General features: G+C 33.2%; 1 protein-coding gene across 4 annotated transcripts in view; it reads right to left on the bottom strand.

Moving 5' to 3' along the window:
* Window positions 1-3,028: 3,028 nt before the first annotated feature.
* G2E3 (G2/M-phase specific E3 ubiquitin protein ligase) overlaps window positions 3,029-13,942 on the bottom strand; it is a 56,553-nt gene continuing 45,639 nt past the window's right edge. For all 4 annotated transcript variants that reach the window (XM_026007652.2, XM_072761308.1, XM_072761306.1 and 1 more), the window contains 3 exons: window positions 10,262-10,434; window positions 6,420-6,610; window positions 3,029-5,583 (listed from right to left, as the gene is read on the bottom strand). In XM_026007652.2, the coding sequence (XP_025863437.1) occupies window positions 5,327-5,583; window positions 6,420-6,610; window positions 10,262-10,434 (621 nt within the window). In that variant the 3' untranslated portion in view covers window positions 3,029-5,326. The remainder of the gene's footprint in view (window positions 5,584-6,419; window positions 6,611-10,261; window positions 10,435-13,942) is intronic.

Genomic DNA, 13,942 nt, shown 5'->3' with positions numbered 1-13,942 from the left:
AAAGGCCAAGGGGCGGGGCCGAGGGAGGCTCTCGGGGGCCGGATGGCGGCTGCTTCCGCTCTCCCCAGGACTCGGGAGACCCGGGGGATTCACACCCGAGCGCCTTGTGGGGTTTGCTTTCCAGCTGGGAAACAGGGTTGTTATCCTCTCTGATGAAGCCACAGCTTCCCAAATGGTAGCTGCTTTAAGCCGAACTCTTGGGGAGGAGCGTGGTGTTTGTAATAAATGCCAAATTGGTCGAGGTGTTAATTAAATACTAAATTGGTCGTTTTCAGATGTCTTCGATGTTGAGACTGCTCTAGGGGTCTCAGGATCACTGGACTAAAGTAAATGGCGCTCCAGGAACAAAGTAGGCGTTTCAGTGCGAGCTCATTTCTCTGTTTCCCCGAGCAGCAAGAGAAGTCTCCCCTCTGCCCCCCCTTTCCGGGAAACAGGCGGTTTTGGAGCATTGCTCTAATCTGGCAGATATTTCAATCTCATCTGTTAGGCAAAATGGTCTAGTTTTATGGTAATATTTTGCCTACGTGAACACAGGAGCTAGAAAGGTGCAAAACGGCAAACTGATACCTATTTTTCTTCAACTAACTGCAAAAATCGCCTAACGGGTGGGGGAGGATAGCAGACACAGCTGGTATTCTAACGTACAGGTGAAGCTGTATGATGACAAGACGTATCTGCTACTGATAACTAATTTTAGTTATTTTAATTTAAAAAAGTTTTTCGACTTTATGTAGGTAGAACTGACAAAATTTGGAACGTAAAGTTACGACGTGATGATTTGCTAAGATGTATATAACACTTTTGTGAAAAGGTTTCCCCCATGTAGTTAGCACATCCATTACCTCACATATTTATCTTCGTTTTGGTGGAAAACATTTAAAATCTATTAGCAAATTTCAATTATACAATACAGTTATCAGCTGTAGTCACCATGTTATATATTAGGTCTCAGACCTTGTATCTTAAAGCTGAAAGAGGTTGTTCCTGCATCAAATGAACTATGTATGTAGGATCTAAAAAAAAAAAAAAAAAAAAAAAGTCTAATTCATGAAAACAAAAAAAGTGGCCTCTAGGGACTGATGGGTGGGAAAAATAGGAAGGTTGATAAAGTTATGAACTTTTACCTTTAAGAATTCTATCCTTGCATTTTTACAGCTAATTGGCATATTCACCAAGAAATTTACTATTGGAAAATTTGTTGTTCTTTTCAGTGTTATTTTGATCGAGTAATCACCAATGATCTAGGAGTACTGCAATGAAACAGAAATGACAACTCCTGCCCTAGGGGAAAGTTCTACTTTACTGTCTTCATGGAATGTAAAATATACACTTTCCCATTTTCCAACATCTGAGAGCAGATTCTTGTTCATTTGGGTACTTTCACTTTCAAATGTAAATCAATTAGCTAACCATTTCAGTTCTATCACAAATTTCTTCCCAAACTATAACTTATATTAATCTAAAACATTAAGCCAATGTTTACCATTTATATACAGTATCTATGTATGAAATGATAAAAACTGTCCTGACCAAGGAGTGCACACGGGGTGGGCAGAAGACATATAAAAAACAAACACCCCACAAAATGGTGGCAGTAGACAACTCCAGTAAGGCCATGATTGAGAAAGGAATTTGTTATGCGCTCTTAGAATCAGGAAGAATCAAACTATGGCTTCAGATAGTTAATCTGTAGACTTTTAACTAACTGGCCCTACCTACCCTGATTTTTGATTTAAATAATTTATTCGTTTCCAATAGGGAATAGTTTAACACAGAATGCCTCAGAAAGGCTCATTCAAGAGAGGTACTCAGGGGTCAGCCAACAACTTTTATAGGATCTCTCAAATATGAAAAAGATATTTTATCTATTTAGTATTGTCAGAATCTTAACTTCAATAAATCCTAACGTGTTATTTAATTTAGGTCATGTAAACACTTCACATTTAGTAGCATGAACATATTTATTTAGGAAACGTCATTATAAGTATCATGTTTTCTGGTTACATCTGAAATTGTTTAAAAAGGGGAGAGGGAATAGGCTGCCACATCAACTATCACCTAGCAAAATACCTGGCATACAGTAGGTATTGGAATATGTTTGGCAATTGGAAACGGTAACAGTCAAAATGAGAACCTGAAAATTGGGTCTTTTCAAAACAATCCAAATTTTTCTAAATTACATATACATTCAGGTAATCCATTATTCAATGTGTTCTTTACTTTGTGTTGCATTACTTTGAAGCATAAAACTTTGTATTGCATTACTTAAAGCATAAACACTAGTTTAATAGCTTATTGTAAAACTAGAAGAATGTGATAATCCCTATATAAAAGAATTACATATCATAAAATAAAATTTTGTTCTAATCATTTTCTTATGACTAAATACTAAAGGCAAAGTCACGGAGAAAACTTACCTATTATTATCTCCTTTACTTATTAGCATTCAGCATGGAATACAAAAGTTCCAAGAGCTTCCATAAATTTAGGAAAAAAATTATTAAAAGTTCTGGCATAAAGTAGAAGCCAAAGTGATTTGATTGATTTACTCAGGTTAGTAATCAAATGAAGGCTTTTTACTTGACCCAAATAATGGCTTATTCATAATATGGAAATTAAATATTATAAAGTATAAAATCATAACCCAGCTTCTGATGAGACATTTTAAAGAAATTTTAACCTTAAATACTAAAGCATTAAAATGATGAAGCATAAGAATAGTAAAGAATTGTATAGGGATCCCTGGGTGGCGCAGCGGTTTGGCGCCTGCCTTTGGCCCAGGGCGCGATCCTGGAGACCCGGGATCGAATCCCACATCGGGCTCCCGGTGCATGGAGCCTGCTTCTCCCTCCGCCTGTGTCTCTGCCTCTCTCTCTCTCTCTGTGACTATCATAAATAAAAAAAAAAAAAAAAAAAAAAAAAAGAATTGTATAAAAGGCCTTCAAATGAAGTTCCCATACCAAAAGGTTTAAAAAGTGTCTAAAAAAAAAATGAATTTAAACCTAATCAAAGATTAACAGTAGATATACAATAGATGACTTTATGGTTTTCTTCAGTAGAGAGCAATAGAAAACAAACTTGAAATATATGGCATTTAGAGGATTGAAATAGTTAAGAAATACAAATATACATTTATAAGACTTTATAGCATAATTACTTTAACAATATCAATTAAGAGTTGTGCACTGGCTTGAACAATGAATAGAAAAAGAATATCACAATATTAACCATTTGACATAGTAACATTGCAGAAAATAAATAACCTATAGGATTCTCCTTTACTATACAGACTAACCTAAAAAATCAAGCTAATGGAAACATCCTTAAACCTAGAAAATGCTTTGTAATGAGTATGCATCACTTTAAAATGTCAATACCCTAAATTATTATTTACATCAGACCTTATCCTGAAGGCCCTGTCTACACATAAAATAATGATATGAAGAACGGAAACAACTGTTTTTAATTATAGCCAACCCAAGCACATTGCATCCCTACCACCCCCCCCCCAACTGTGTGAATGTTCATTAGTTTTAACTACCACTGTAGGAAAAATTAAAACTACAAAGAACCAGAAAATAGCTTTAATTTTTTGGTTTCTACTGGTTTAATGGCTTTTTAAATTTTATAAAAACTAGTATAACTGAAAAATATCCAATTTATCAACACATTTGGAATAAAAGCTGTATGGCATATTTGAAGTTTATATTAGATATTCAAAACTTAATCTTTTAATTACTTTTGATGATCTCACAATTCAAGACAAGACAAAGAAATGCCTTGTATAATGTTCTTTAAAATTTCATGTTAAAATGAAACTTTAATTTGCTGGGTCTGTCAATATATATAACAAAGAAAATTATACCAGGATTATGTTTTAGTTTTCCTTTGGTATTAGGAGATATATCACCAGTATTATGTTGTTTTTCTTTGAAAACTTCAATAATTTAAAGATGTCTTAAAGAGGATGAGATTATGATTATAGTTGATACCTGCTTTGTATATAAGTAAAAAAAAACTATATGGTTAAGTCCAACTTCTCATAATGATTTACCTCTCATCCAATTTAAATTTACTTTGGTGGAAAACTCATTTATTTATATTTGATAACAGATTAGGAACATAAAACTTCCACTTTCTTCTTTTGCAAGAGTATAAACATGGGGACATGACTATAGGACTATATATCTTCAAATCATTATTACATGATTTCTTGTTACTTTTAGGTATTCTTTGACTTTTAATAACATTAATAAAGCTTAAAAGGAAAGGAAAGGTAGTTTATACTAAGATACAATGAAATACGGTAGGTAATTCTGCATGGTGAGATTAGAGTGGGTTTTTCATTCTGTATTTCTCTTACATATTTCTACATTGCTTATACAATAACATATCTTTCAAGAGCAAAGAAGGCAACTATATAATGCAATGGTACCAGTTTACCTGTCATACAACCAACTAGATAATAAATAACTGTCAAATACTCAAACCTACAAAAAGGCAATCCACAGAGATAACGGAGACACCCCAAATGATGTTGGATCAGACATAATGTGGTTTAATACCACACATGGGATACAGAGAAAAAAAATCCTATGCTTAGAGCCAAGCCTTTAAACACTTTTTAAGGTATTTTCAACTATTTTTCCACCTTGGAAGTGTTCTGAAGACTATGGAATGTCCGTAGGTTCTAGAATATTTGTGCAATTCTGCTTTCTCATATAATACTTCCTATTAGGCATAATCTAATTGCACTGTGGATCTGTTTTAATATAAACCAGTAATTTAAAAACATTTTTAACCAATTTAGTGCCATTCTCGAAAAAATGCTTATAACACATGCTCCAGAATATATGCCTTTGATTCATATAACAGGATTTATCAATTAGCTTTTCTATTTAATGCTTTAAAATAAAATAAGAAATAACTCAAAGATTACATAAAACTAGAAAAATCATTGTGGCATCGTATAGCTAATCCTAATTTGGAGAAACAGGTTTATAAGGTTTTTTTTCTTGTGTATATATACATATACATATATATATATATATCATGCTATTATACTTGAAAAAAGTCTGTAAAGCTGTCTTAAAACTATATTACAGTTTATGACACATGTATATTAATAGAAAAATACCACCAACTTTGACTGGCACATGTTAACAAAAATTTTTCTAGCTTAAATTGGCCAAAACATTCTTTTATGTTCATATCATATATTTTATTGGGCCAAGAAGCTGACAAGTTTGTTTAAAAATTGACAGATTTCCAAAATAAAAAATATCAATAGCAGCTTTTAAAGAAGCATGTCTTTGTTCAAAACATTTTAATGTCCAAAGTAATGAGAACTTTCTTCCTTTTCTAGTCTTAGAGTGTTTCTTATGGCAAAGTCCATATTTTCTTGAAATTCTTGATACGTATTGGTGATTGGAAGAGCTAAACAGTTATTACACTTGTTTCCAATAGGAAAATCCATATGAAGGCACTCAATTGAAGGAGTGGGTTTAAATCCTGCAGGTGGAATGGAATTGCAACCAGTTGCAAAAATAAGAAGGTCTTCCATTGTTATTGCAGATTTACCATCTGAAAAGTTTACCAGAAAAGAAAATCTGTGTTATATATATTACTATCATCACAGATTGTTTCCCAACTAGACAGGGAATATTTAAGAGACTCTCACATCTATCTTGGGCAAAATAAATCACCAGGTCAAGTGTAGTAACAGGAAAACAGTACATTCAATAAATGTTTATTTGAACTTCAAAGTATAACTCAGAAAATCATTTAGTTGAACTACTCATTATATATTTGAATGTCTTCTCTAAGATAAAATTATCATATAATCCAAGAGGTCAGTGGGCATGATAGTAAAAATAATTTTAAGCCATTTCTAGGTCATCACTATCTGATATGCTAGTTCATCAAATGCAAAGTGATAAACTAAACAGTATATAACAACTGAATAGCTAAAAACGAAGTTTCAATTCAAGGTTAAATCTTTTCCCACTCTATTAAATGGAACGATTTTAGATAGCTAATGCTCCATTATAAATCTCATCATCACAGCCCTAAGCAATAGATGAACAATAATCCAACTTAAAATTGAAAAAGATGAAATAGATGATAGTTAGCTTTAAGATTATTCTATGCTGTGGCAATCACCCATATATTTAAAGTTTTCTAGGAAGAATGCCTTTCACCTCAAATTATCTAGAGGAAAACAAACTGCAGAATTGAATTCTGTAATCTTTCCTCATCACTTTGAACTCAGTCATATACACTTGTCTTGAAATAAATTTTATAAATGTAGAGTTAGCAGATGAAAGTCTCATTACCAAAAAACAAAACTCAAATAAATAGATTAATATACTGAAATAAATGTTCCATGACAGTTAAGTAAAAATAAAACATCCACATACCCTCAACAGCCTGTAAATAACTGTTCCAAAACCCCAAAGCCTGGACATCAGATAATGTGCATACTGTAAAAAGATCACTAAGGACTTTTGCAGAAAGATTCTCAGGTTTATGACAGAAGATGCTATAAAATGCTTCTGGGTAAGTCTGAATTTTCTCCAAAACACCAAGAGTTTTCAGACCCTGCTTAAAACTTAAGAGAAAATAAACAATAAGTCAACATTTATACACGTTTGGTATTAAAATTACAATTTAACATTTCCAGTTAATTTACTACCACATACATTAGATACAAGGAAAAATATATAAGACAGATATATATGATATACTTTTAAATCAATAACAAGTATATTATATAAATTAATTTTATTTGCCTACATTATTTGATTTTATAAAAGTTTTAAAATTCAAACAATAAAAAATAAAAGTAAAATTAGCTAACAATTTTTGAGAGGAAAAAAAGTACACTATGAAGTATTTTTACTCTTCAAAGCTAGTTTTAGTATGAAAATGGAAGTTTCCTAGAAATTGCCAAGAAGAGCAATAAAGAAAACGTTAAGCATAAAAAAATTAAACTTATGTACTGCTAAAAAAAATTACCAAAGACAAAACAAAGTGGGAATATATTTTAATATACATGACAGAAAACTAATTTCTCTAATATACAAAATACAAATCATTTTTCTAAAAGAACAATTTAATAGTAAATTAGCAAAATATGAGTGGGTAATTTACAAAATACAAATAACAAGTAAATTTTTTTAAATGCACATTTTTACTTGTTAAGAACGAATGGAGGTATATTTTTGTCTAGCAGATTGACTAAGTCCTACCTATGGCTCTGGATCCCCTACCAACTTCCTCAGGTACCCTGCTACAGATTTACCATCTTCTACTGGCTTTCTCAAGAGCACAAAAATGTGCTTATCTTTCCAATCTTTAAATAGAAAAAGAAATTTCATTTCATTCCATGTTTTCCTTTGAGAAAAGCTATTTGAAAGACTTGTCGCCACTGTCTTCATTTGCTAATTTCCTATTCACTTTTATTCCACTCTTGAGGAAAAATTGCCCTAGGTTATGAATGATTTCCTTCTTTGGCATCAGTCTTCCTGGTTTCTCTTATTTCTCTGGTCCGATCTTTTAAGTCTCTTATAAGGCTTATTCTTGCTTTTTTTTTGCCTTAAAATGTAGCTGTTTGTGCCTCATGGATCTGTAACAAGGCCAATTTCCCATCTCCCTTATTCTCTCCCATGGCTGTATTTAGCAGGTATACTTTCATCACGATAAAATCTATTATCTCTAGTCCAGAAATATATCCAACAGCCTAATGGGTACAATGTTCAAAACACCCAAACTTATTAAGTGCTAAAGAAAGTTAATCACCTTATTACTAAAATCTAAACCATAACTGATCGTATATGCCTCCATTATCCATCAAATTAGTATACTAAATCTTTTTAAAAGTTCTCAACTACTTTCTCTTCCTTTTCTTATTACCAAGTCCTATGAATTTCCTTATCTGAAATCCCACTTCTTCATATACCCCTTCAGCACCCTATTACAAACCACCTGCAGAGGAACTATTTTACCAGGTGTGGGAATTCCCAAGCTCATTTTCATGCTGCAGCTCTAGGCATGTCCCAGAAATAGATTCCAATACTGTCATTCATCCTGAGATAGACTGTATGGAGCCCCAGCCCCCACCTCCTGCCAATAAGTCTACATCCTCTTCCCTGAAACCTATGAATGCAATCTTATTTGGAAAAAAGGGTCTAAGCAGATATAATTAAAGATCTTGATATCACCCTATCCAGATTACTTGGGCTGGCCCAAAATTCAATGACAAATGTCACACACAGAGGAAAAAGGCCATGTGATACAGATTCTAAAAATAGAAGTATTTACTACTATGGAGTGATCTCCAGTATATATTACAAATTTTAAAAAATGACTAGAAAAAAATGTTGGTATGTTACTATTTACTTAATAAATTAGTACACATGCCTATATATATTTATCTGCTATCATTAAAAAAAAACCCCACAAATAATACAAAGACAAACAATAAAAGCCACTAAAATGATGACTTTATAGGGGGATGAAAAGTAGCTGTGTTAAGGATGAAAGCTATACTTCTTTGAAAACAATTTGTATCATAGAACAGAGTTCTTTCAATATACTTTTATTACAGCTTTGGCTTTGGAACCATGTAAATATTTTACAGAATTTTAAAATAAAATACAATTTTTAAAAATCACTAAAAATGAAATAAAAAATGAAAACGTTTATAAATATTCCAAATGTCTTTAAAATACAGTAATTTGGCTATACAACTCTAGAAAAATGTTAAACTGTTCTCAATAATAATGTTATTGGTGATAATTTTGGCAATATTATTTGGGACTGTTTATGAAACAGAATAAATCAAGTGCGTAATTATTTCATACTCTTAAATTCTCCTGTGTTGTTTTAAGTTGATAATGGAGATTCTCAACATGGGACAAAGAAAAAGTTAAAAATCTTTTAGTAGTGAATTTGAAGTATCAGTAAAACTCAGGATGTATTTTACCTTAAAAAACTGAAACCAGAACCAAACCAAAAAAACCCTATAGGTCCTAGTTCAAGTCTACTGAAAGGGCCTAGAAACAATGACCAATCTGGCAAAAATAAGTATCCCTAGCATCCAGATTGTTGTTTTGAAATACCATTCCCCATTCAAAGAAACAAAAGTTCTTTAGTCCAAAATGCACAAATTGAGCCTAAAATACTTTACCGTATACCAAGAAAAGGTCAACATCAAAAGAACTCAAAAGAAAACAACATAAAAAGATTTGCAATGACCAAACATGGAGACAATGAGAACTTTCAGTAAGGTTAGTCAAGTATAATGTCTGAGAACACATCAAATATATTTAAATCTATGAGTTAATGATACTGAAATCTTTTTAAAAAATGATCACTTCTGAAATGGTATTATGTCTAGAATTTGCTTGAAAATAATCCTGGAGTCAGAGTGCCTAGGTGATCAAGTGGGTTAAGCAGCCAATTCTTTGGTTTTGGCTCAAGTCATGATCTCATGAGTTGTGGGACTGAAACTATGTGGGGGCTCCACACTCAGCAGAGAGTCTGCTTAAGGATTCTATCCCTCTGCCCCTCCCCTTACTAGTGCTTGCACATACTCTCTCCCTAAGATAAATAAATCTTTTAAAAAAATTTAAAAAGAAAATAATCCTGGAGTCAATAATAAAGGTAGGATAGATGAACAAGACTGGCCATAGGTTGACTAATAATTATAGATCTATGTGGTAATTGCACAGTGTACCATTCTGCCTACTTTCATATACATTTTATATTATTAAAAAAATAGAAAAATGTGAGAACAAATGTATATTTTTAAACAACTTTTAAGGATTACTAGAACAAAAAGTTTAAAGATCAGTGTTCTCAGCTAATGAAGAGAAAGACTCTTATCTACCTTATTAATTAAAGAACACTTAGTATCTATTACCTAGCAGATAACAGGTCCTCAATAACATTATTTTTTTCTCAATAAATAGTTATTAAATGGACGAGTAGAAATGGAATAATTGGTTTACATGCTAAGAATTTTAAAATTGTTTTGATTTAGAAAAGTAACTAAGTTAAGATAAGGATTACTTTTCCTACCCAAGCATCACACATGTGCACCATTCCATATAAAATGGTTAGAACGGTAATCATCTTTAAGACATTAGTTTTAAAGCGTTATGTTAAAAAGCACTTAAATTTTTATCAAATATATCTCACATTATAAGACAATCACTTTAAACATGTAATTTGAGAGAATCTCATATAAACAAATTACCTTTCAAAGGGTGCTTGGACTCTCTTAATTACATGGTAAACCAGTATGTCTTCGGCCAACCTATATTTATCACTTAATGATGTTATAATTCTTAGACATCCAATAAGCTCTAGGTAGTTATAGCATTCATTTACTACTGAGTTCAAGTCAGCCACATTTGTTGCAGTATTTACCTACAACAAAGAAGAAAATATATCCGGTTTGCCCATTTACTTGTGAATGATATTTACATTTCAAGTGACACTTATTACTTTATACTTATTCTGGAGAGCACCAGCATGAAGTGTTCAATTATTTTTCTAGAATAAATGACAATCTAGTTTAATAAACACTGTAAATTTCTGCCTTCAAGAAATCTAGAATAAAATAACACCTTAATATTAGAAATTAACATAAAAGATATTAATAATCGACACAGAACAGTTACATAGTGCTAGAGAAATGAAGTAACCTGAGATTTCATGAAAGAGAAAGAATTATCAGCTATCTTGCCTTAAAGACTTAACGAGGAACTTCAAAGAGGGAAGGATAGAATCAAAAGAGAGTAGTTTGGGAAATAGTATAAAGCAATACTTGACCATTTATGTGCCAGACACTTCCATATAGCTTGCTTTTTAATAAAGTTACATGGGGGAAAAAAGATTAAAAACAGGAAGCAATGGCCCATTTGAATGTAAAATTTCTTTTATTTCTTCTTTCCAAAAAATTCTTTTTCCAGTCATTTATATGATTTCCCTCATTCATTTTAGATTTCTGTTGAAATTCCAGAAGCTTTTTGACTACCCTGTTCAAAATACTACTTTCACACATTGTCAGAGACTAATAGTTGGGTAAATATTATTACCTTATGCCCCCAAACCCACCACCCTGAGTTTTAGTTGGGCACATAGCCAACTTTCCTTTCAGCTATATGTGACTAAGAACTGTCCAAAGGAATTTGAGTGAAAATGTGTCAAGCTTTCCTGAACTCTATTTCCTTCCTTAAGAGCAAGCTTCATGGAGTGTCAGAGTGGCTCAATGGTTGAGTATCTGCCTTCATCTCAGGTCATGATCCCAGCAGGAAGCCTGCTTCTCCTTCTGCCTAAGTTTCTGCTTTTCTCTCTGTGTCTCTCATGAATAAATAAATAAAATCTTAAAAAAAAAAAAAAAAAAAGAACAAGCTTCATATAGATGAAGACAATATCCTAAGTGATTACACTAGGAGAGGAAGGAATCCAATTCCCTAAATAACTTGGTATATCATCATAACTATACCACTAAAATATAAGCCATCTGAAAGGCCAGACAGCATTTTACACTTTGTGAGCCATTGGATATCTGTCACAACTACTGAACTCTGCCACTATAGTGTGAAAGCATAACACAACAAATAGGAAATAGGTATGGCTGTGTTCCAGTTAAACTTTATTTACAATGAAAGAGGCAGCAGGCCAGACTTGGCCAATAACCATAATTTGGCAAGCCCTACACTAAAATCTAGATAACGAATTTTGAAAAATGTATCTACTGGGGTCTGTTACAAAAACTTAGCCTAGGCTCCACTTATTATATCTCGAACAGTATCTCCTTTCTCTTATTCTTTTTTCTTTTTATAATACATCTTAATACATGACAGTATATTATATATTTATTTATCTTCTGTGTTCCCTCTGAAATGTAAATTTCAAGGAAGCAGGGAGTTTGGATCACTATTGTATTCAGTGATGAAACAATATGGGGTACATAATTAGTCATTGACTAAATGAACAAACATTGGATAGGAGCACAGAAACAGGAGTAGATAAAGCCATGAGAGGAACAGGAAGTCTTAAATGCCCTAATGAATAGCTTGAACTCTCTTCAATAGGCAATGAGAAGCCATCGAAGATTCCCGAAGAAGAAAGGGATGTTGTCAAAACTATACTTTTAAAAGAATCATCCTGAATAAGAATATTAAATAATATCCTAATTGTTTAAGCCTAGAAATAATTTGAGTTTGGTATAGTAAGTACATTAGAAATAAGAGGGAAAAGCTGAAGATAAAAAACACTCCTAGATACAGATGACTTAGCACACTGATAAATGGAGTATGGAAGAATGAAAATGACCCCTTCTCTAGAAAGGCACAGAAATAAGAAATCTCTTAATAAAGAAAAATCAGGCAAAAATAAATTCTGGGGAAAAAACAGTTTTGTCCTAAACATGTTGGGCTCAGTGTGTGAGAAAGACTCAGATCCTATCTGGATATAAAAGTCTAGCGGCTCAAAAACACAAGTCTGAGAATCATTCAGAAAGGTTATGGTCAAGAAGAAGCTTTCCAAATATACAGAAAGAGGACTGTTAAGATAACACTTGAAACCCAAGTTTCAAGAGTAGAAAGAAATACAATATTAAAGAAAACAGCAGAGATGAATTCAAAGACAGTGGTAATTGCAAAAGGAAGAGATGAGGAATTAGGAAAGAAAGGCCTTTGAATGTAGTAATTTAGATTTCTGGATATCAGCTACAAACTAGCTAACTAGGGAGAATGGTGGTAGGAATGGAAGTCTGACTATAAAAAGTTAAGAAATGGGTAGGAAAGAGGAAGCTGAGACAATTAAGTTATACTAAAGTAAATGTTTTAGTAAAGGAGAAATAAATTGAAGAGTTAAAGGGTCAATTTAAACTCCATTTAAGGATGAGGCACCTTGGGCCAAATGAAAGAACACATGTCCATGTTGTTTACTTTGTGGTTTTGCAACTGAGGCTTAACAAAATTAACTAACATGCCCAAGGTCACACAGCTTATAGCAGTTATTTCAAACTAAAATCTGACTCCTGGGCATTTGCTTTTAACTGTTAAACTATACTATGTATTAATGGAGACAATGGATAGATAGAGTAGGCTTAAGCAGGAAAGAGGTTAAGGGAAAAGAAGTTGGATGACTTTCATTATCTCCATTAGTTTCCAAATAAGTAGCATGTAGGTAATGATACTTATGGGGTAGAAACACCCAGTCTCCCCATTTGCTCCATAAGAAGAAATTTATCCTGGTTCTTCTCTCCACCTATCACACTTATCTCCCAGTAGGAATTAGAGTAAGTTTTTTTGACTCGTAAGCCAAGTCCTTCCTCTGCAGATCTATCTGCCTATAAAGCACACTTTCATCTGCTCTGTAGCAGACAATAAGGAACCTGCCTTAGATTGTCTCTGGCAGGGAAGATAAATCCATCTAATTCTGAGGAATATTAAAAAACCATTTTGCCCACAGACCAAAGTCATGTTATCTAATTGGTTTTAGCAACATCAAACCTGGTTCTTTGATCTCTAGCTGTATGACTTTAACATCTATCTCTTAATTGGGGGGCACCTGCCTTTGGCTCAGGTCATGATCCTGGGGTCCTGGTACTGAATCCCGCATCAGGCTCTCTGCAGGGAGCCTGCTTCTCCCTCTATTTATGCCTCTGCCTCTCTGTCTCTCTCATGAATGAGTAAAATCTTTTAAAAAAATCTCTTAATTGGTTGTGAACTCTGCTGGTAAACAGAAATACTGTTATCCCTTGACTACTGCACAGATTATTCTATTGTAGATCCATTATTTACATTCAAATATAACTAGAACAGGGGATCCCTGGGTGGCGCGGCCTGCCTTTGGCCCAGGGCGCAATCCTGGAGACCCGGGATCGAATCCCACGTCGGGCTCCCGGTGCGTGGAGCCTGCT

Source organism: Vulpes vulpes, chromosome 6, assembly GCF_048418805.1.
Source record: "Vulpes vulpes isolate BD-2025 chromosome 6, VulVul3, whole genome shotgun sequence".
In the NCBI taxonomy this organism is placed as follows: Eukaryota; Metazoa; Chordata; class Mammalia; order Carnivora; family Canidae; genus Vulpes; species Vulpes vulpes.
This window is presented reverse-complemented; position numbering and strand designations above follow the sequence as displayed.